General features: G+C 38.8%; 1 protein-coding gene across 4 annotated transcripts in view; it reads left to right on the top strand.

Annotated features, from left to right (window-relative positions):
- DISC1 (DISC1 scaffold protein) overlaps window positions 1-23,781 on the top strand; it is a 208,835-nt gene that overhangs the window by 58,711 nt on the left and 126,343 nt on the right. For all 4 annotated transcript variants that reach the window (XR_015258242.1, XR_015258243.1, XM_086745426.1 and 1 more), the window contains exons 4-6: window positions 2,132-2,282; window positions 5,593-5,722; window positions 9,530-9,765. Coding sequence is in view for 2 of the 4 variants with exons in the window: in XM_086745426.1 (XP_086601552.1) it covers window positions 2,132-2,282; window positions 5,593-5,722; window positions 9,530-9,765 (517 nt within the window). In the remaining 2 variants the exon portion in view is untranslated. The remainder of the gene's footprint in view (window positions 1-2,131; window positions 2,283-5,592; window positions 5,723-9,529; window positions 9,766-23,781) is intronic.

The raw sequence follows: 23,781 nt of genomic DNA, 5'->3' as shown, positions 1-23,781 counted from the left end.
ATCTCCTTTCCAGGAGAGGAACCTAAAAGCTGAGGGCTGCAGTCTTCAGCTCAGTGGTGGTGGTGTCTCTTGTGATGTAACCCCTAATCGCGATCCTGAAAGGAGAAACAATTATTTAGTGCTGAGAAATGATGAGCAGATATGGCCAGCAATAGTATTTATAAAATGCCAATGAAACAAATTATTTAGAAACGTCTGTTAGTAGAAACTAATTGAGTTCTGTGTGGACTGGAATATATAAAGCAGGATGCAGCCAAGAATTAATGAGAGAATGAATTGGCCTGTGGATCCCCTCATCTGTTTTGCTTCCCAAAATAATCTGTTTCTAGGGCCAGGATGGGTAGAACGATGAAATAATTGGACGTACAAACACAGTGTGAGCATAATTATGTTGAAAAACAATGACAACGTCATTGAATGGCTGTAGAGGGTTGCCACAATTCCTGCTCGGGTAGCACAGGAAGTCCGGCAGTGAATGGTTTGGGTAAAAGGAGGTGATTCCATGTGTTTGGCATTTGGTGGTCATTGGTCACAATCCAACCCTTGCTCTTCTGTTTGTAACAGTGATATCTTTGATGGCTGTGTTTGAAATTTTTTGAGAAATGTGAATGCTGGGAAGTTGAGGGTCTTGTTGTTTGTTTTTTTCTGGTCAACGTATGGACATGTCTGGGCCAAATTCCAATTTCCTTGTGGTGGTAGGGATAAAATGAATCTGTTCAGCTGTGGTCCCTGAGAAAAGCACTGCAGTTGTGGTTCACCTCCACTACTGAGAAGGTGTTTCTCCTTTGCAGGAAGAGTATGCACATGTGTACATGTGGTTGTTGGGGCAAGGCCTGGATCCTGCAGTGACTTGGGTGGTGATTATTTCAGTTAGAGCCTTCTGACAGCATTTTGTACTCTAATAGAAACAACACAAAATTAGTTTAACTACACTGGAACAGTCTGCTGGCCTAGGGAGAAGATCTAGTCTCATTAGTGCGTTCTGTGTCTTTATTCCACCCCACTGGTGTGGAAGGGAGATCAATACTAATGATAGGTTATTGTAAAAATGGATCATTTCACTAAAGCAGCAAATGTAAACAACCCCTCCTTAAAACGCCTTTGAGGATAAAGAAAGAAAATAAGCGGTAAAAAGTGTGCACAGATATATGTTATTCTGATAGTAACATGTCATGTGTCAAAAGTATTTGAGGGGAAGGAACGTTAATAGTGCAAAATTGTAGGCAGCAGGATCATGAGGAAAGTACTGGACTGTACAGGTTTTCCATTTGTGGGCTAGCTCAAAACTCTCTGATTTGACTGATGTATCATCAAAGGTGTTCTGGCTTGGACCAGCCGGGCTTGTTATGTCACGTGTGTGATTTTCCTAGTATACTGGCACTATGGAGAATATACGTACCAGAAATAATGATTTGTAATTGGAACTATGTTCCCTACACAGGGAAAGAAAACAAAGTAGGAACTAACTTGTATAGAAAAGTCTTTAGGAAATTCATAGAGTTATGGCAGAGTCAAACCACTCTCTGAAGGACCACTGTTGTTTTTGTTTAAAGTTGAAAGTAAATCTTTTTGTAAGTAAGCATAATTCAGGAGAGCTCGGAATAAGATAATTATTGAATTGCTATAATTGCACATGCATTTTCGACTGAAATATATTGCTGAGATATCATATGTGATTCTTCAGTTCTTGACCCAGTAACAATGCAATTCTGTTTAAAAGATCAGACTCTAAATGTATAACTGCCGTCTAAGATTGTTTTAAAACTGGAGCAGTGAACAGTAGGAATTTTCTTTGCATTGAATTCAGAGCTGTTACTCTAGGAAAAAAGCACAGATGATAACTTTGAGTCAATTCTTTGGAGCCTTACCAAATTTAAACTCTGTGAAAGTGCTGGGAAGCCTGCCGTTTTGTCCTTGTCATAGAAGAAAGTAGCTTAGCATCCTGGTTATCTGACGTTTTCCATCAGTAGTCTTAGTAATTCATCCATGAGCAAAACAGACTGGTATATTTTATCAAAAGGGGAAGAACTGTCTGTGAGGTGGATTTTACTTTTTGTTGATTGACCTTTTTTTCTTCAGGTAAAATGGAACCTTTTTATTACTGCTAAGTAACTTTTTTTTTTAATTCTAGCCGATAAATTTAGACGGAAACTGGAAGAACTGGAGAAAGAGAAAAAATCTTTAAAATTTCAGCTTCCTTCAAGACATCCTTCAATTAGCAGTTTTTTGGATAGGTTTGTTACCCAAGTTCAAGCAGCATTGCACTGGGCTGCCGATCATCGGTAAGTTTGTTGGTTCCTTGTTGTGTATATTGATGCTTCTATTTTTCTTAAAATGCGGAATACAATTTGTGAATTATTTTAATGAAGAGTTTTAAGGACCTAACATATCAAGATGGAGCTTGTTTATGAAAATCCATCTGCCCCCTCTTTTTTTTTTTCTTTCTACAATTCTTTCAGAATTTCCCTGAAAAACATTGATCATGATGAACTGGTGAATTAAATGGAACTTTTCCCACTGATGCTGAGTGGGAATGAGATCGAATCCTTGACACGGCAGCTTGAGCAGACAACAGCAAGGCAGCTTGAGCAACGATTCCCTGTGGAGTTAATTCTGATGCTCCTTTTCAGGCAATGAAAGGATATTTAAATATAAAGTAAAAACAGATTATTTTTTGATATGCCTAGATCTTTGGGAGCTTCCTTTTTATGCATCACATGTTAAGTGCAGTAATGTGCTCAGCACTGTACAAAATCACAAAAATAAATTCTCAGCCTTCTCTTGAAGGGATAGCGACTTAAAAGATTGGGGAAATGTGAGATGTGTTGGATGACCCAAGGGAGGTAGTTAGCTTAGGAAGAAAAAGTGATCTCTCTTTCTAGGTCTTTCTTCAGCTGTGCTACTGGTTGCTGTTGTTAGAGGTAAGAGGATTTGTCGTAAGTATTGGAAGCTATTTTCAAATGCAATAACAAATGGAAGAAGAAAAACCTTTTCTTTTCTGGCAGTTTATACATATAAAGGCTGCAGTGTGCTAGTAAATACATTTGGGTGTAATTTTTGATATACATGAAAATTGGGTAAAATCAGTACAGATAATAGGATTTTATTGCAAAATTTGTTATTTTAAAGGCTATTTTTAGCTTCTATTTATAGTATTTAGTAAGGAGGCAGGTTTGAAAGAGACTGTGCTATGTCAGAGCTGTTTCTTTTATCTTCTGAAGCCCTAAGAAACTATTTTACCATTCCTTAGAGATCAGGATACAATATTCTGTATTTGGTCATTAAGATGTGTTTGTTCTATGTATTAGTTGGTAATAGTAATTTTGGCTTTAGAGGTGGTGCTGTCTTTGTCATAGAAATAGAGTCACTAAAGCAACCTTGAAATACATATTTGCTTATTTTTTTCCTATATAATATAGATATATTTTCATATATAAAATATATATCGTATATACACTTGTGAAAGTGTTGCTGTTCTTTGGATGATTATATCTAACTGTTCTCTTTGCACAGGTCTGAGAGAAGTGCCATTCTTCAGAGTCAGATGAATATCCTCTTCGCTTTTCTGTCTTGCACACACTCCTTTCTTTGAGCTTAAGTTTCACTGTTGTTACACCTTTCCTTTTTGTCGCTTCATTCTGGTAGCCTTTCACACTGCTTTGTCTGTGGTCTGACTTTCTTGTTGATGCAGCAAGCATACCCTTTTTCTTCAATAGGAGTGTTGTAAAATTTTTTCTATTCCAACAATATTTTTATATAGTACAGGGTGGAAAGCATGAGCACCTTTTCAAGGAAAATTTGTAGACTTCAGTTTTTATTTTCATTTTGAATCGGAACAAAACCAATATACCCAAAATTTCTTTTTTCATCTGTAACATTAAAAAGATGATCAGACTAGCCCTAGAAGACCGGATCATTGCCTTTTTACTATAGTCAAGCCAGGCTCATCTTTTTGCCAATAAAGAACTTTAAAAATGAAAAGTGTGTATGCAGATTATTTGTTTCATACATGACACTGAAATTCATGCCCCAGTTTTGTTTTACTTGATTAAATTATGAGATGAGTTTTTAGGTCAGTGCGTTTGGTGTTGACACAGGATACTGGGGGCAGGTGGTAGGAGCCAGGTTTGGTTATGTTTAGCTTGGGAACCATATTGTGTTTGTGCAGTCACCAGGTTTGGTGAGATGAGAGAGATCTTGTTTCTGTTTCCTCAGTAGCAAGTAGGCAGGTGTCTGTGGGATTTCCAAGGAGGTTCTGAGAATAACTGATGTTTGTTGTGGAATGTTTCCTAAATTTTGACCGTTTCTATTGCATACAGCTCTCAGAAAGGTGTAGCTCAGAAGGTGGCTTCAGAGCTGCTGGGAAGTGTGGCAGGTTGCAGCCGCAGCAATCTGTAATGATTGTAAGGCAGATACACAGTGATGGCCTAACACCTCATACAGTTGTCACTTTGATCTATTTTGTTATTACAGAAATACAGTTACATTGTCATTATGTCTATTGTGTTTAAGTATTAATGCCAGTTATTTTAGTGTTAGGGTTTTATTTTACTTTTTCAGTACATTCTTCGCCCACAGAGAGGGAATAAAGCAACTGTGTATTCTGATGATGCTGCAGAAGAGACAGAAACCTCTTGTTCTACACACTTGTTAAACAGCTGTGCGTGGAGATCTTAATTATGTAATTAATCGTGCTTAAACTAGACTTGTGATGCATGTTTTGTATGTGGCATAGATGTATTTACTTTGCAAGGTTATGATGGAAAATCATGCTTCAAAAACATACTTTGAGACAGATTATTATTTTTTTTTTAAAAACAAGATATTGAAATGCATCTGTACTCTTTATGTGGAAATGCACACACTTGTCTCTAGAGGTGGACGCAGAAATGCAGTTGGCCTTGCAAGTGGGCATGCCCTTATGCAGGAACATGCAGTACAAAATAGATTTGCATTGTTTGCAGGTGCATTCTGAGAGGCTGATTTATAGACTTGACACTTAATGTAATACACTGATTACCTTGGGGTCCAATCGTGCAAAGATTTGCACAGTGGTTGGTACAACTCTCAGCTGAGGAAACCCACTGGCTGCGATTTTGAAAGAACTTGCTGTGCAAGAGAGAAGTAAAATTTGGCATCATGGAGCAAACACTCCAGATGATCTCTAATGTAGTCTCCAAAAGCTGACAGAAGCTGCAAAAATGGCTTTGGCAAGTTTCTAAACTTCTGTCTAAGAGAGATTTTTCTCTATATTGATGGAAATTACATGCCTTAGTTTTGTGTCTTTCAAGGCAGTGATGGATAAATTTCTGAAATATGAAAAAGCTGAGGGAAGCCTGAAGCTATACAAGTTTACTTTTTTCCTTCTTCAGCGTGTTGTAAAAACAGTGTAAATGTTTGAGATAATAAAGGAAGATATGCCAAGGAAAAATCTCTTGTTCTCTAACTGTATCCATTTAAGATGTAATCATTCTGGTGATGGAATGTTATGATTCTGAAGGTAACATGTAGCATCCTGATCTATTTAATCTTTGAGACGTCGATACTCAACGATAATGCTAATTTTCAGCTTTTGTAATTTTTTTTTCAAAGGATTAGACATGAAGAAACCCAACTTTGGCACGAAAATGAACATAAACTTTTGAGATCCACTTACCAGGAGAGGATGCAGGTTTCAGCTGCAAGACGAAACCAGCTTTTTCAAGAAAAGAAATGGTTACAGGTAACAGGAATGCAAAGTTGTCTGTAAGAGCCACTGCTGTGTGGGGAAAAGCTTGTAAGCTGTCACACAAAATTAAATAATTTTATTGTAATAGTGACTTTGCTTCTGTGCAGCAATTAGAGCCTTGGCTGTAGTCCAGTTGATAGTCTAAGTGATGATTGGAGATGGCAGCCACAGGAGTTGTGTTAATCTCATTACAGAGATGCAGAACTGGAAGGCTTGGTGGCTTGTGTGCATGATTTAACTTTCCTCATTATCTTTTAAAGTGTGCTCTTCATGTTCTAATTTGCCATTTTAATATTTCACTGATCTTCAGAAGTTTTTATTTGAATACAAAAGTTTTGAAGGCAGTGATCTTTAATCCATTTCTGATTAGAATTGATTCTAAACACACAATTTACTAGCTTTTGTTCCTGAAAGATGATTGAGGCATTTCATAAGGATGAAGGAATCATCACGGAGCAGTTGGCATTTGCAACCAATAACTTTACACTGACACATGATGTCACAATGTGGTAATTTGGCAAATGGAATGTTTTTAAGATGGCTTCTGTCCAGTTTTAAATTTCCAAGTGTTTTAAGCGAAATTGAGCTCTTTCTTTTCGCTGTCCTCCAAAAATCTCAGTTTACTGTCTACTACAAGTCTTTGTTTCTTCTCCTTTTAAACCTTGGCAATCACACTCAGCAATGTGAGATCTTAAAACTAGACCTCCTAGTGCAGTTTTTTGGTGGTCCTATCTTGAAATCTCGTTATTTTGATACTTTTCTTTGTTTGTATACATATAAATATATATATATTTAAAAATGAGAACGAAATGGAGAAAAGCATCTTAGATGGCCATTGCAAAACCTCACTTAAATGAAGAAATGTCTTTTCTATCCTAGTCATCACCTTTTTCTATTGTTTGGATTTATTTCATCAACGTATAGGAGGTGACATAGTATAGTTCAATGTTATCAGTGTCCAGAAAACTATTTTTTTGATAATCTAGACAGCCAGCCACCTCAAGCTATTTGGCTAAAAACTGCTGTACCTAAGACTCTGCATCAGCTATTGTTTCTGTACTTGCTCCAGGTGAATCCTTGCTTGTATGTAGGTTATACTAGGGAAGAAGTAGCTGCATTGTTGTACAGGCATGCTATTTATGAACATTTAATAAAAATTATCATGAATTTGAAGTTCTGGAGAAGGCTGACCTGTGATGTTTGGTGGCTCCCAGCATCTCCTATGGATTGCTCCTGCCCAAAATCTCCTCACATAATGTGAAATATATATATTTTTTTTTTTTTAGTCCTGCTTTACTTTCCTTTTTCCTTCTACCCTCTCTCCTGTTGGTTCTGAATTTGTCTTCAGGGATTTGAGAGCCTGTGACAATATCTAAAATTTACATATTAGTATTTCTACTGCTATCTGTACTTCGTAGAGAACACCAGCCCATAAGTGAAGCTTTAGGTTTCAGTAGTGATTAGCTGTTGTGTTAGAAATCTCAGTTTAAACTCGTATCTACAAAGTAAAACTCCAGCTTATGTTTAGTGAGTCGAACATTATCTGTTGCTCCATGCTGAGACTTTGAGCCCTTTTTATCTGTCTCTGGAGGCTGACCAAGAGCGCATTAAAGGCCTCTTGGCATTTCTGGAAAAGAATGCGAGAGAATTCCAGTTTACTGACTAAAATTTCCATTCTCCCAAGAATGCCTGTGAACTATTCCCGAACAGAACAGCTTTCTCTCTGTGAATGCAGATTGTGTGCTTCTGGTATCTATTTATGTTGTAAAAACATTTCGGTGCTAAAAGTGTGTTTGTAAAACCAAATTCTGTTCATCTCCCTTTCTGTTCCCATGTAGATTTCTTATTGCAGTGATTGCAATTACTACGTTTTCAAAGAATATGAAGGTCTTTGTATTAAGTAGGGCCTGTTAAGATTTTGGCAGTATTCCCAAACCAGTAACACAGAGACAGAATTGTCCTTTGTGCTCACTAAAAGCCTGATTTGAGACTGAAAGAAACAAAACTGATGTTTTTGCCCTGCTGACCTTTCTGTCCTTGACAAATGCCTGTGGGTTGAAACATGGGCCGCTCTGTTCTCTTGTCGCTAAATCTAAAACCAAAAAAGGAGAAAAATAATTGATTAATCTAGTGTGCAGCACTAATACGAGTTGAAATTTTTGAGCCAGTCAGCCTTTAACATGCAAGGACTGTTTCTTGTTTTAAGTGATACTCAGGGAGCTTGTTGCAGTGCAGTAAGCCTGAAAATATGTTTGTTGACAAGATGAGTACTAGTGAACTAAACTTCACTTAAATTACACTGAAAAGATTAAAAGATTGTTAGGGTTTCAAAGCGAAGCACTCAAAAAGCAAAGAAATGCCAAAGTCAGTTATCTGTGCATCATATGTACATTTTACAAGAGTAATTATATGAGCATGCTTTTTTCTTGGATTCCTGCCTCGTACATTGCTGAAGATGGAAACGGCTTGTTCACATATTCAGAATACCACTTTATCTTCATTGCTTGGTCTTTGGCCCCAGAACTCTTTTATGATGTGCCACTCAAACCCTCTTCTGGATGCAGATTTATTAATTTGCAAATGGACTCTTTTTACAGCATTAATCAACATGGCATCTGAGTGATTTAAAACCACTTAATTTTATCTCTATAACATCACTCTGGGTGAAGAGATATTCTTATTGTCATTTTACAGATAGAGCATGAAGGTGTGAATTACCAGAAAAAGCTATATAGTAATTTCTAATGTTAGTTTTGTAATGCCTAGTTATTTACCTGAGAAAGATGTTTATTTTTTTTGTTATTATTTTTCTTTTTAAGTGGACAGAATATGATCAGGGAGTGGAATTATAAGTTTTGATTTCTGTTGAGAGTCTCAGAGACTGCTCTTGATGGTTGTGTGGAAAATAGAGAATGTTCAATCTGTGTCTGTGTGTGGAGATAATAGTTTAAGTGGCTTGCGAAGTTTCACAGAGACTGTAAGAAATGTAGGAATCAAATTCTTCAGTATGGCATTCAACTATTCAGTAGCAAGTGGTTCTCTTTTGGGGTTGTCTTTGAGTCTGGGACAAATGAGCCAAGCCATATATTAAATAACTATTAAATTGGAACCCAGGCTCCTTCATGAAGTGCTTCTTTCCTGGGTGCAAACTATCTGTTGGGTTTTCAAGGAGAAATTAGAATGTGCTCTTGCAGAAATGTCAGCATGCATGAGATGTGAACTTATGGCAAGATGAGTGCAACTGAGGTTGAAGCTCTGGTCATTTTAAGTCAAGGGAGGGATTTTGAGCTTTTAATTGAAATTAAATATTACTACTTAAAAGAGCTGGCCAGACAGTCAGTGATTCGGCACTTGCATTCTGTGCCTGATGTTGAATTGGAAGCCTAGAGGAACCATTGCAGGGATATTCTGCAGGAGGACAGACAGATGGTTGATCTCTGTAGCAAGATCCTGTTGTCATGGTTGATGAGAGATTTTGAGGTTTTTGGGGAAGTTTGTAACTTGCGAAATACCAGGGTATTTTAAAGGTAAAGAGTGATTGACAGTTGGTGTTGGAAGAGGAACCTGAAATTTGGTGTCAAAATAGAGAGGAGTTTCAGACTGTGGAAGCTCTAGAGTTTCTAAATACAAAAAACATTTGAATTTTTGTTTGTCAACAAAAGAATGGCTTCTTATTTAATGTTGTGTTAAATTGAACATCCTTAATTCATGCTACTTCTGAGGCTTATGCTGGATTTTTCTAGGGGCAGAGGAGTTTCTTTAACAGGGTTTGTAGTAAACTCAGGTTTCTGTTCTATGCAGAAAGAAATTGAAGACCTCCGGGCAAGACTGGCCATATTAGAAGCAAAAGATCAACACCTAAGAAGAGAAATTGAAGAACAAGATAGGCTTATTCAGTCACAGGACTGTGAACTGACTGCTTTACTTGGCTGCGTTTCTTTGAGAGAACTCCAGGAAATAAGCAAGGCTGTGGATGACACTTTAGCATCCTCCTATCAAATTCCATTCAGTCTGGATCTTCCAGGGACAATAAAGAGGTATTTAACTTTGATATATTGTCAGTGATGTAGTGTCTTGTATCTTCCCAATGTATTGTTGAATTGGCTGTCAATTGTTTTCTTCATAATTGTGCTACCTAATTAGCTGGATTAAGACACTTCAACATTTTCTAAGAACAGGTGTTGGAGTTTTAATATTAATATACTTCCTCAGGAAGGAAGACTTTGTACTTATTTGAAGGTCTTACACTTAATACTTTTTTATAGTAAAGAGCCACCTACAGAAAGCATATGTATCCATCAACTATTTAATACCTACCATCAGTTTTAAACTGTTTCTTGTTAACTGGTGGAATTTTTTCCCAGGTTGGTAATGCAGTAATTACAACATATTTATCACAGACTGAACATATGTACAAGGTACCATCCAAATAAATATTAGAGATGCTTCTTGCTTTGGTGAACTTCCAATCATAATAAAGTCCAATGTGATGAGTGTTATGCTCAGAGAGAGGACTCGAAGGGATTACAGCCTGAAGATTTTTGAGACACCTACAGTTAAATGCACAGTGCATGGTTTCTTTGAATGGAAAAGTAGCTACTCTTGGTAACCTTTTGGAAATAACCTCATCTTTATTTACAAAAGCAATAGAAGCACTTCAGGGCCTAAACTGTACTGGCAGGCAATTGGACACTGATGATGGAACTTTGAAAGTGTTGCTGCTGCTGTGTCACTAGGACAAAATAAAACTTCTGTTTATCCCAACTTGCATTTCTTCCAGATAAGCAATAACTATGTTGCTTGCAATTTTTTTTCTCCATCCATGTTTATTGGATTTAGTTTGGTTGTATTAACATTCATGAGAAACTGCTGCTCTTGTGTGCCAATTTATACAGAATTTTTTTTAAGTCAGCAGAATATTTCATAGAGGACATATTCCTTTCTTTTGAAGTTTGCTTAAAATTTTAAATTAGGTAATAGGAAATAGCTTATGGCGTTAAGTTCAGTTTGTTTTAGTGCTATCTTACACCTGTGTTTTCAAGATTGAGGAATAAAACATCTCAAGCAGTCTGTCTGAGAATCAGTGCTTTGATTTGAGTTTTATCTTAGTTTTTGATTTGCTTACAAAAAAAATTCAGATTTTTCTTTCTCGCACATTGCTGGTGTAACGTTTGAGTTGCACTTAACTCTTTGGGAAATTATTTAAAGATGAGTTAGATTAGTACTAGTTCAGGAGGAAGTTGCTCAGATATCTTCACTCACTGACACCATGAATAAATCAATCACTTGAGGGCATAGAGGCATTCAGTATTGGAAGTGGGTTCTGAACTTCAGTGAAGATTTAGGATTAATATCTTTCCTTTCTGTTAATTTTTAAAGATGCCTTGAATGAAACTTCTCTGGTTTAGTTTTGTTGATGAACTTTGTGTCGCCAGGGCCGGTGATCAGGTGCTTCTGCTCTCTTACTTACTGCAGCTGGAGTCTCCTATTGCAAGTGGGGACAAACAAATGCTAGTTTGGGTTGCACAAGTAAGCACACTTAGGCAGCCATCTGTGACAGCCTTCAGGAACAGTTTAAATCTCCTACGTTATGTTCTAGTTGTGTGTTCTTGTCAAACCCCAAAGCCTGTTCTGACCAGAACTAATCATAGAATGGTTTGGAGTTGGAAGGGGCCTTTAAAGGTCGTCTAGTCCAAGCTCCCTGCAAGGAGGAGGCACATCACCAACCAGATCAGGTTGCTCAGAGCCGCATCCAACACGGCCTTGAATGTTTCCAGGGATGGGGCATCTACCACCTCTTTGGGCAACCTGTTCCAGTGCCTTACCACCCTCATTGTGATTTTTTTTTTCCTTATGTCTAGTCTAAATCTACCCTCTTTCAGTTTAAAAGCATTACCCTTCGTCCTGTTGCTACAGGCCTCACTAAAAAGTTTGTCCCCTTCTTTCTTTAGGCTCCCTTTAAGTATTGAAAGCTGCAATAAAGTCTCTCTGGAGCCTTCTCTTCTCTAGGATGAACAGACCCAACTCCCTCAGCCTGTCCTCACAGGAGAGGTGCTTCAGCACTCTGATCATCTTTGTGGCCCTCCTCTGGACTCACTCCAACAGGTCCACATCCTTCTTATGTTGGGGGCTCCAGAGCTGGATGCGGTACTCCAGGTGGGGTCTCATGAGGACTGGGTAGAGGGGGAGAATCACCTCCCTTGACCTGCTGGCAATGCTTCTTTTGATGAAGCCCAGGATATTATAGGCCTTCCAGGCCGTGAGTGCACATTGTTGGCTCATATCCAGCTTTTCATCCACAAGTACCCCCAAGTTGTGCTGGATGGGGCTGCACTCAATCCTATCATCCCCCAATCTGTATTGATACTGAGAGTTGCCCTGACCCAGGTGCAAGACCTTGCCCTTGGCCTTGTTGAACCCCATGAGGTTCACAAGGGCCCACTTCTTGAGCTTGTCCAGGTCCTTCTGGGTGGCAGTGATGTAGATGCCCACCTATGGCATGGTCATGTGGAACCTAGAGTCCTTGGTTCAGACTGTGGAAGCTCTGCATTTAGGTCATCTGCAGCCTGTCTGGTTATGAATCATAGAATAGAATCTTAGAATCATTAAGGTTGGAAAAGGCCTCTAAGATCATCAAGTCCAACCATCAACCCAACATCACCATGTCCTGAAGTGCCACATCTACATGTTTTTTGAATGGCTTCAGGGATGGTGACTCCACTACCTTCCTGGGCAGCCTGTTCCAGTGTGTTACCACTCTTTCAGTAAAGAATTTTTTCCTAATTTCCAATCTAAACCTTCCCTGTTGCAACTTGAGGCCATTTCCTCTTGTCCGATTGCCAGTTATTTGGGAGAAGACACCAACAGCCACCTCACTACAACCTCCTTTCAGGTAGTGATAAGGTCTCTCTTCAGAGTTAGCTCTTACTTGCCAAGAATTTTTAGTGTCCTGGCAAGGAGCATTGCTCCATCACAGTTCTTAAGCTGGGCCTTCATGTATCCAGGAACTTAAAAGCAGAAATCTGGCAATAGACCAGAAGGCTAATAGGTAAGAGGAAATCTGACTCTGGGAGAGGGAAAGTGGAGAGGATTAATGGTTACATCACTCAGCTAAGATGAGAGAGATACCTGGTGCTTGTAGTTGTTGAGGGCGTTGTCAGCTGTCCATCAGTGAAGTGCTAGATTTGTGTGTGGTTTTGGTTTTTTTTTGTTTTTGTTTTTGTTTTTTTGTTTTTTTTTGTTTTTTTTTTGTTTTTAATTTCTTCACAATTTAAAAGCACAGTGAGCTGGTAGGAACATGTCACAACCTGGCTGATATGGGCTTTTAAAGAAGCAAGATACCTCTTGCTGCCTATTCAGCGGCTTCTCTCCTCTCTGCAGGATACGGTGGCGCTCTCTGAATTAAAAACACCTTATAGGTGTTTTCTCTACATGATGTGGCTTCTTGGTGTTGTAAATCTCATTCAAAATCTGCCCAAGTGTTGTATATGCTGTGCCTGCTGCTCTACTGGAAAATGGACAAGCTACCTTGGGAGCTGTTGAGGTTTAACCCCAGCTTGTAACTAAGCACCACACAGCTGCTCACTCACTTCCCCCTGGTGGGATGGAGGAGAGAATCAGAGGAGTAAAAGTGAGGAAAGTGATGGGTTGGGATAAAGACAGGTTAAATAAAGCAAAAGCCACATGGGCAAGCAAAGCAAAGCAAGGAATTAATTCAGTACTTCTCATTGGCAGGCAAGTGTTCAGCCATCTCCAGGAAAGCAGGGCTCCATCATGCATAATGGTTACTTGGGAAGACAAATGCCACCACTCTGAATGTCCCCCAGCTTTATATGCTGAGCATGACATCATATGGTGTGGAATATCCCTTTGGTCAGGTGGAGTCGGCTGTCCCATCTGTGTCCCCTCCCAGCTTCTTGTGCACCCCCAGCCCACTTGCTGATGGGATGATGTGAGAGGCAGAAAAGGCCTTGACCTTACGTAAGCACTGCTCAGAAGTAACTAAAACATCCCTGTGTTATCAACAGTTTTCAGCACAAATCCAAAACATAGCCCCATACTAGATACTAGGAAGAAAATTAACACTGTCCCAGACAAAACCACCACAGGAGTACAGACTGAAATCTCCAGTCCAGCTGTGTGACTCAACTGCTTGACTTGATTCCTTGCTTCCCTTTGGTTCTCAAATCTCTTCCCTAAACTGCTTGTTACATTAGGTGACTGAAAGAATCCCAGAGCTGTGCTTGCATGATGGTCAGCAGGCACATTTGCAGCGTGGGTTCTCTGCCACTTCTTGCTTTCGGGGCAGGCTATGTACCCAGAAGGGCTGAGAAGAAGAATGTGCTCCTACAACAGTTGTGGTTAATTAATAGTGAGAGTTAGCCTCACTGTTCAACTGAGCAAAGTGATGGGTGTTTTCCTTCTCTAAAGCTGTGCAGTCCATCGTACCTCAAGTACAGTGATCTTATGTCTGCATCCAGTCATGTTCTGTTTTCTCCTTCTGTAAGATGAAAAAGCAGCAAGCAGATAGTAAGACATCTGTTCTGGATATACTCCTCATGTGCCTATGGGCATCCCCTATGTTGTCATACAATTATAGAATAGTTTAGGAGGTCATCTTGTCAAATCCCTGCTCAAAGCAGGCCCACAATTTCCAAGTGAGATCAAGTTGCTCAAGGCTCTGTCTGTCTGAGTTTTGCACATGTCCAAGGATGGAGATTTTGCAGCCTTGCTGCATTTCACTGCCCTTGATGTGAACTCTTTTTGTCTCGTGTCTAGCCAGAATTTCCCTTGTCGCAACTTGCATTGGTTTATCCTAAATGAATACTTCTTGTGAAAGGCAAGAATGGTATAATGGTATATTAGGTAAAAGGTTAAGATACTTGATGAAGCCAGTTCAGCATATTAGTTTTAAATTGCAAAGTCTTGGGATATTTAATGTGAAAGAGATTTTTTGGAAGTGTACTCCTTATGTTATGAATCATTGTAGAGGAAAAAAAAATAGTTGTCTAAAGTTAGGACTATCTGTGAGAAAGAAAGCTTTTACTCATGCACATATAAGAAAGATCAGTGCATGTGTAAAAAGTTGTTCAGTATTGATGGGCTGCAAATTACAAGCTCCTGACTACTGGGGTTGCAAGGTACTATGTATTTATTCTAACCGCATTGTGCTAGTCAGTAAAGTACTGCCATAATGTGCTTTTGCATAATTATTTGTGGGCTACATGAATTGCATTCAGACTGGAATAACACTGGGCTGATGTGAAGCATCTCTTAGGACGATCTGTGCTATAACAATCGTATTGAGTGGCTTGCAGCTCACTATAAAATACAAATTACTTTGCTTTTCTTGGTTTAAATGCTATTAAATAGCAACTTATTAAAGTAAACTTTAGGGAATGTGAGAGAACATTTTAAACGAAGAATAATTGCCTAGATAGAAGTGTGCAGAAGCAGGAGACATTGCTGTAACATTTGACTGAGCATTGTTTTCTAAGCTTATTTTTCTTGTCAAACATTGTTATTTTCAGGAAGATTAATAATCTTTTGTCTTGTTTATTTTCAGTATGTGGTGGACTTCTTGAAAACAAAAAGCCTTTGTCTGTAACTATAGCATGCTTTGAGTCTGAAGAACTGAGAAATGTTAGATATGTTACGCTGGGCCCTTTCTTGAGGGCTGTTGGAAGCCAAGGTTAAAACCAGTCCGGTTAATGTGCAAACAAATATGTTAGCTTGTGTTTTGACAGGGATTCTCATCGAGGCCGAGACCACAGAACGTGGTGGTTTTGCTCATCCAGACAGGCTTAATTGCTCTTCGTAAGCTAAAAGTTGTAATCATTTATTAAAAAATGAGCAGACTGCAATGTATAAACTCAGTTTGCTTGTGGGGAGATGTGTTTAAAAGGTGGGAGCAGCTGGTGTGTGCTCCAGCAGTGGTGGTGGGAGCATGTCGGTATTTTAACTAAAGACAACGTATTGAAATTGGAGGAAAATAGGTCTGAGTGTTTCAGTGCAAAGTATTTTCTCCTGGAGATTTCAAGTGTAACAAAATATAATTTCTGTATCCTCTTTTGTAGATGACACAATTTCAGAAATATGTTTTTAACTAGTGTAACTTGAATCTTCTAACAACAAAATAAGACCATGTTAATTATTTAACTTACTCTCTTCAGTACTTGCTTTTGCTTTTTTTTTTTCTTCAAATTTCTTTTCATTTCACAGTGAAAACTGGGGAAGTCTGTTATACTCCTGTTCATATTTAATTTCTTTTAGCATTTTCTCTTTTGGTTTTATTGATATCTACAGATGCATGTACAGCATGTCATCCTTAAAATAAATTGCACAGTTCCATCTGGACTGTTGTCTGGGCACTGAATGCTGATTGAAAGAAAGAAATTCAATTAAATATCTTTCAAAATATTTGAGTGCTCCCCATCTTCTTCCACCCTTCCCATGGAACAATTTTTAATTAGTAAGAATTTGTTCCATAGTGGGCATGTGGGATCTTCTGAAGATAGGGAAATTCTCTATTCTGTATTAGTTGTTATAGTACCGTCATGGCTAGTGATGCGAGGAACTGAACTTGGAAGTTTTATGCAACCAGTTCACTGTACTTTAGTGATACCTGGAGCTCTTCTGACAAAGATTAATTCGAAGTGAAATACAAATGCTTGGGGGATTGAAAACCTTAATAGTTGGTATATACCCAAAGCATTCAGCAACTTCAATTGAGGCCAAAGTCTGATAAAGCCAAAAAGGTGTTGACTTAATTTCAGTCAGTGGTAAATCATCTTCCATGACATGAGGACTATGTGCAGGTCGCTTTGAGTATTTGCCTTACTGCTTTAACTTAGGGCCCTTTCATGCTGCTCTGATTTTGGTGGGTTTTGTTTTTGTTTGTTTGTTTTTGTGGTTTTTTTTTTTTTTTTTGTTTGGTGGTGGGGTTTTTTTTTTGGGTTTTTTTTTGGTTTTTTTTTGTTAAAGCTTAACACAGAATTTTAAAACTGTTCTCTGTGGTAGAAGACTACATCTCTGTCTTCTGCTACATGAGATCAACCAAAATACAATTATGGGGTTCTTGAAATATATCCAATACTAGTACTGCTATTTAGGTAGATATAATGAAGATGATGCCTTGTTTGTTTTTTTTTTTAATTGTAGTTCTTTTGTTTAATGATCCCTTGATCCATTTTATTCTGTACACTACAGCTTCACAAAACCTGCAGCAGTGGGCTTGCAGCAGAGGAGCAGAGCAAGAGAGGACATTCCCTGGCAACTAGGGAGGACTCTGGCCTGGAAATTCCCTGGACCTCCTGCCCTCAGAATGATTATCTGCACAGTCAGCTTCCTCTTCCAGAAGGGCCTTTTTCAGGGGAAACTCCAAATTTCGTGTCAAATGTCATAACCCAACCCAAGCTTTGATAAAAGGATTGCCTCATTCTCAGCTAGTCCCATGGCTGGGTTTGTGTTTTGAGGCAACCATCTTGGCTTTCTCAAATAAGTTGGCTGCAGGCTTTTGTGAGAGTCGAAGACAAGTCATAGGTGAAAGAGGAGGCCTGCTTCTTCCTTTGTGATCTGACTGATTAGGAGACTCAGGTTTCTTTTTGTAGATAGGTGTTTTCTATCCATTTTGTCTACCTAGGATTAATTTCACTCCTTTGTTCTCTGCTTAGGATTGACGGCTAGACTGCTTTGCCAAGTAGCTTAGTTTTTTTTTTCCCGACTTGTGGGAGCAACTCTAGAAGAAACTGTATACTGAAAGGCTGGCGTGCCATACAATGTCTGTTTCAGCACATGAAATGAATTTGCTTCTTGCAGAGGTGCGAAGAAAAGTAATTAAACAAGAGCTGCCAGAGTTTGAAATGGTGGCAGAGGACTTCTTGACTGAGTTGCCTGTGTCTGAGCCAAGTCCTTTGTTCTGTGGCTCATAGTGACTCTGATCCCACCGGGGCTGGTGGGGACATGTGTTGTAGGGAGGAAAAAGGGCTTCTGTGAAGTCTGCTCCCACACCATAGGCACTGGCCTTCCTTGGGAGGAACAAGAGGGGTTTGGAAACACAGTAGGGAAAGGAGAGAGCAAGTCTTCCAACTTGGAGGACAGAGCCACTGCTAGAAACCCAAAGTTTTCATGAGCAATCTTAAGGGCAATTTTTGTCCTTCTAAGCAGCATTATAGAAGGAAAAAGTCCCAGAAGAAAAATGAATACCACCCGCTTGAGTACTCATGTGTGCAGTGTAATGAGGAATCTGGTTTTCCGTGCTGAGCATCTGGTTCCCCCTGCTTGCCTGAACCGCATCCAGTGGGATGTAGCAGCGTGTAAGTCCAGGCCACATATGTGCTGATTCCCCTGGGTATGCATATGATGAGATTTATTTCTCTTTAGGGAAAAATGACCATCTGTCCCAATCAATGTACGATACTGAATTCATTTATATATAATAAAGAGAAACAGCTAAGAACAATATCCAGGGACAGACCGTTTCAGTCAGTGAAGTACAATGGATGTTATTCTCAGGAGAGTAATTGCAGCTGCTGTGGGCAAGCTCTAGTTTTTGTGCACTCCAGACAGATGTAGCATAAGAATGGGGATCTCTTGACATCAGAAAATCTGGGGAAGTGTTTGGATGTGATGAACTGCTGCTTCAGAGAGCTGTTTGATTGTGCCTTTGTTTTCAGTCTGATGCTCCTGTTGCAGGTAGCAGCTGGAGCAACAACTGCCACAACTGCTCTGCAGCAGCAGCTGACAGAAGAGTGGTGGGAAATACGGCGCTATGTGAATGGTTGGTTGAAAGAGATGGCCAGTTTGGCTGCCTGAATGGTGTGTTATAGGAGCAGAAGATTTCTTGATAGATGACAGGGAAAAATCAGCTTGGAATCGTCATTAAAGATGCCAGCAGCATCTTCAAGTGACTGTGAACTGGTTGTTTCTGTTGGTGTGATTTGATCTAAAAATACCAGCTACCATACTGTGCAGACTGAGGTGCTGCATCAGTCCTTCTATTGCAGGCATTAAAAAATAAAAGAAATCTTATTAACAAATCTTACAAAAAATTGTGAAGTGTCGTCTAATGCTCTGATTTTTCTGCAAGCCTCCCATAATTGCGGCACATAAGGCTCATCTGAGTTTGGGGCTCTTGTGTATGTAAGAGCATCTGGGCAGAACAATGAGTTATTATAGTCCACTTTGTATAAGTATAACTCTTTGAGAGTCGACAAAGACAAGTGCAGTCACCCAGCAACCCATGAGTCAATGGGAAACCTTACTGGTAAGCTGAGGTTATACAAAGACATTGGGAAAATGTACTTCTCGTTCTACTTCTTAGAAATTCTGAGTGGGAGAGCACAGGTATTGAAGCAATCCTTGACATAAAGCCACAAGGAAGAAATACTGCTCTGCAAATGATAGCTAGAAGAGGAGCAAATTGCTGGAACAAAATCAGCTCTCTGATGGTTCAGAGCTAGGTGCATAATTTCGGGTTCACATTTGTATTCCTTGGAGAACTCTGAAGGTTGAAATGTGCAGAAGTTACAGTGCTCCTGTACCTTAAAGTACATCTCTTGATAATTTTTGTCTCAGATCCGATTAATTTTTGAGATTGGAAGCTTTCCAAGGTGACACTTGGCATTTTACTTCTAGTTCAGGTGACTAGTACTTGCAACTGCCACAAATTTCATTTTCAGTGTGAGTTAAACACAACTTTTCTCTCCTTCTACTTAGTGTCAAAGTCCACCCCTCAACAGCACTAACAGGGCTTAGATAGAGAAATTGGATTTTCACCACATCAGTTCAGCAGAAATTTTGTGGTTTATCATTGTTTAACCAGCTCTGTAATCTTATAGATATTTTCTGTGGGCTATATTATCTAAGGAAAAATCAGAGTTGGTTTGGAAAACCCCTATTTGTGTTTAAAGGGTGATTTTGCTTCCTAACACAAAGATATGCTACTGTGAAAATCTCATTGTTTAAAGTCCTGTGAATCATTGCACAAGGATGAAAAAGAACTTAGGTGTTGGACTGAAATTACTTTCCTGGTACGGTAATACCCAGATATGTATCCCGGACAGGCTTATGAACTGATCACATAGAATTAAAATCTTGTTATCCAGTGTCTTCCCTGATTAGGTAGAATCAAACTTTGCGGTGGAGAGTTGAAAAAGAAAACAAAAAGTGCTGTTTCACATTAGTGTATTTAATTCACCTTAGTGCATTCAATGCAATCAGGCTCTGAACATTCTTAATTGAGCAGAAGTGTAGGACCAGCAACACCCTTCTAGGTCTTGTCCTGGTAAAAAACTGCACATAATATCTATAATAGCAAATCTGTTGATTTTACTTAAGAAAATATAGGTCCAAGTATGTTTTCTTGTTTTTTCTTTTAGTCCTAGTTGTACATGTCTAGCTCAAAACTGCCTCTTGTTAAGTATAGTTTTGTTCAAAAGCTTTTTTCCCTGACTTGTCTTCAAAGCTTTCTTGAGATATGCACATCAAGGGAATCGTTTGATTTGATTTTATATTGTGGATTTCTTCCTTAAAGGCCCAGTGAAGTCCCTAGACTTAAGTTTTTTTTTTTTTTTTTTACTTTGGTGGATTTTTTTTTGCTGTAGACTATAGCAGATGTTTACACCAGACGTTCCTTGAGTAGCACTTCTGATTTCTTTTTGCAAAGGACTGGACAAAGGCTTTTTTTGGAAGGTCAGTTTCTGTTTGCTGTGAAAAGCAAGATCACAAGTGTAGGGCTTAGTTTATGTATTTTCATCTTCTAAGAGAGTACAGGTTCTTGTGACTTCAGAATCAGAGAAGGAATCATGTTCGAAGACTTAAAGTCATGCTCTCTGCAGGCTGTGACTGTTGGAATGAGGTTATCCTTTGCAGGCAGTTTCATTATTCTGGGCCAAGTTCAGATGTACTGTAAACTGTTTAAATTTGCTGATAGTTAAGAAAATACTCTTTAATAACTATTTAATCTAGGATGGAATACGTATTCATGTGAATGGAGAGTTCAGCCCATTGTGCTTCCTCATATGAGTACAATCTGAGTGTAAGCTTCCAGGCTGTTGCACTTGAATTAGAAATTCAAATATGGGTTATTTTAAATTGTCCTGACTTGTGCTTGATTTTAAAGAAATGAAAGTGCTTTTTGCTTAAGCACTGCGTTGTGGTGTGGAGATAGGGAGCGAAGTAACAGAATCTAGAATAATCTTTTAGGTGTAAGTAATGTAAGGAAGAATATTTGCTGTTAATGGGCATCCTTTTGTATTTCAATCTCTTCAGGCAGAGATCAGATGACTGCTTAGTTTCTTTAGCAAAACAAAAATTTCAAGTATGTAATTTATTTATTTATTTTACACTGCTCCCATGTATGTCGTATGTTCTATTGTGCAGTTATAGAAACTGCATTCTGACTACGTTCTTTTTGACACTGTGTATATATTTTGTCATTAATACAGGAACTGTTTCTTTTCAAGCAGTATGTATATTTATATATCTTGAATGTAGAGAACGGCATGACTTGCCTTTTGCCCATTTTCATTCTTTGAATTTTTTCTTAGGAAGAAAAACATAAATACACAATAGCCTGGTATGCAAAGGGAAGTATACTAGCAAAGTGGAAGGAAAGACATTCAGAAACATGCCTTCCTTTAGTAGAAAGCCTTTCTTCCCGGTATTGTGCTAGTCAGCCTTTCTCTGAACAAAGCTGCTTCCATAGTATCTGTAATTCCTGCATGTGAATCGTAACTTTTCAGAATATCCTTTAAAAGGCTTTTAAAACATTACCTGTTATATCATGACATTTGATGTGCTCTGCAGTTGAGTGGTGAGCCTGTGATAGAGCGAGGAATTTGTGAACCAGACCACTTGCTTCCCAGTCTTTCTTCTGTCCCCTATTGTACTGAACTGGCTTGCTTTATTTTGCCAGCACCCTTGTTCCTGATTATGAACATCATTGTCTCAGCAGGTTCCAACTGTGTTATTGAACATATGCAGTACCTATTTTTCCTTAAGGTCACTAAAATGAGATACTTAAAAGGCACTGTCTTACTTGAAGTAGTTGGATCTTAAAATTTTTCCTATAGGCTGTTATGACATCCCAAGTCGGCCTCAGCTCCTGAATATGCAGTATTCCCACATCTTCCTGCCGTTCTCCAGCTGAAGTCTGTGTTTTGCCATGGTATTACTTCATTCATCATCCAGAAAGGGTAATTCTTCAGCTCCTGCTTTCATGTTCCCCTCTAGCGTGTATACAGTGAGGCCCTAGGATGTACCAAGTCTACATTCCTTTCCTTTTCTTTTCTTCTCTTCTCGTTATTGGATCCTAACGTGTGTAAATCCATTGCAAGCCATTTAAATGATGGGCCTACATAGCCATCTGCGTGAATGCAGAAATTACATGTGATGTATAGATTGCTGTCAGCTCTGCAGATGTTTAAAGCCTTTCTTTTCCTGCATTAAGTTAAATTTGCATTAATTGAATTCCTTTGTGTTCTAGTCCTTCCATCATCTGGGTCAAGAGCTTTACTTTCTCTGTGATGGTGTTAGCTTATATCGAATTTGAGAAGTAACTTCTAAATGGTCCTTATAATAGATTGCAGAGACTGTGAGGACAAGCAGTCAAATTCTTGATTAACTGTTCTGCCAGAGAAGAATAGCAATGAGTCAAAACTATGGACGTCTTCCCAGACAAGAATGTAGTGTTATTCCAAGGAGCTCTTTTAAAAACCATTTTCCTTGGTAGTAATAAGTAAAGCGACTTTTAAGCAGACAGAATACCCCTTTTAAAATGAAATATGGTGCTCCAGGGTGGTGGTAAAAGAAAATACTATTTCTGGTTCAAGTTGCATGTAACGGATCATGACTGTTAAAGCCCTTTGCTGGTAGAATGAATTGGTATTGACTGCCCAGTTTCTCTTGTGGGTCGTTAGCATGTCAGTTAATTGGAAGGCTTGTGAGGGGCTTCTCTGTGATGATGTTTTGTGGTAGAAGATGACAACTCAGGAATAAATTTAGTTGAAAGCTGTTCATAGTTGGTAACTATGGCTGGTTTTCACGTGGTTTTGATTGCTGTGTGTGAATTGTATGATGGGCTAATCTCTAAAAGGGACAAGGGTTTCCTACAGTACTACTCTGAAGGCTAACAAGGATTCAAAACGGAATACTACTGTGAAATACATACTACAAATAGTACAAATACACTTGTAAGAGTCTGCGTGAATGCTGTAACTGTAACAAGGATTCTTTAGGTTAAAGTCTGTGGTTAATGTGACTATCACTAGCTTGAGTCAAAAGGATGATTTACTAATGGTATTCTTTATTGATATCTCTCAGATTAATATAAAATTATCTTAAAACTATAGTTCTGCAGTCATTGAAATGGCAGTGTGTGATTTCTTATTTATTTTTCAGTGATGCGATGCTCAAAAAAAGAAATCTGAGTATAAAGAAGGTGTTTTTTCCCACTCAGCACTTGGACCGACAAGTTCACATGGGCTTGTGCATCCTTGTTAGCAGTATGGATGCTGCAACTGGGTCTTAGTTTGTAATGCTGTTTTGAAAGTATGGTTTAAAAAGAAATTAATAATTGATATCTCTGCCTGTTAGCTGTGTGAGTTCTGCAGAGGAGTGAAATGTTGTATCAACCTGTGGGGGCTTTCTGTGAGGAAAGTAAACAGAGAAGAGGAAAGGCAGAAGGAAGAGATTTGTTATATAGAGGTGCCATCTTTATGCTGTTGTTCTTCTGGCTATAACTGCACTTTACGTTTTATTATGGCCTGGATCTTTAGAGTTGAATTTTATAAGGCGGTTTCAGAACAATTGAGTCAGTCACCCGTTATTCATTCAATTACACACCGCAGCCTTGCTGCTCCCAGTTGAGATCTGTACACAAAGCCCAGCTCTTTTTTACATAACCTGACCAGCTCAGATGCTGATTGTGGGAGATGCTGAAAGTCACTGGGAGCTCCAGAGCCTGAGAAAAGAAATGGCTAAATAGTTCATTCCCTCTGGCATGCCCAGAGGCAGGCAGGAAGCTGATAATGGCGTCATTACACATGTAATAT

The sequence above is a fragment of the Chlamydotis macqueenii genome, chromosome 3, assembly GCF_036417535.1.
Source record: "Chlamydotis macqueenii isolate bChlMac1 chromosome 3, bChlMac1.mat, whole genome shotgun sequence".
NCBI lineage: Eukaryota > Metazoa > Chordata > Aves > Otidiformes > Otididae > Chlamydotis > Chlamydotis macqueenii.
This window is presented reverse-complemented; position numbering and strand designations above follow the sequence as displayed.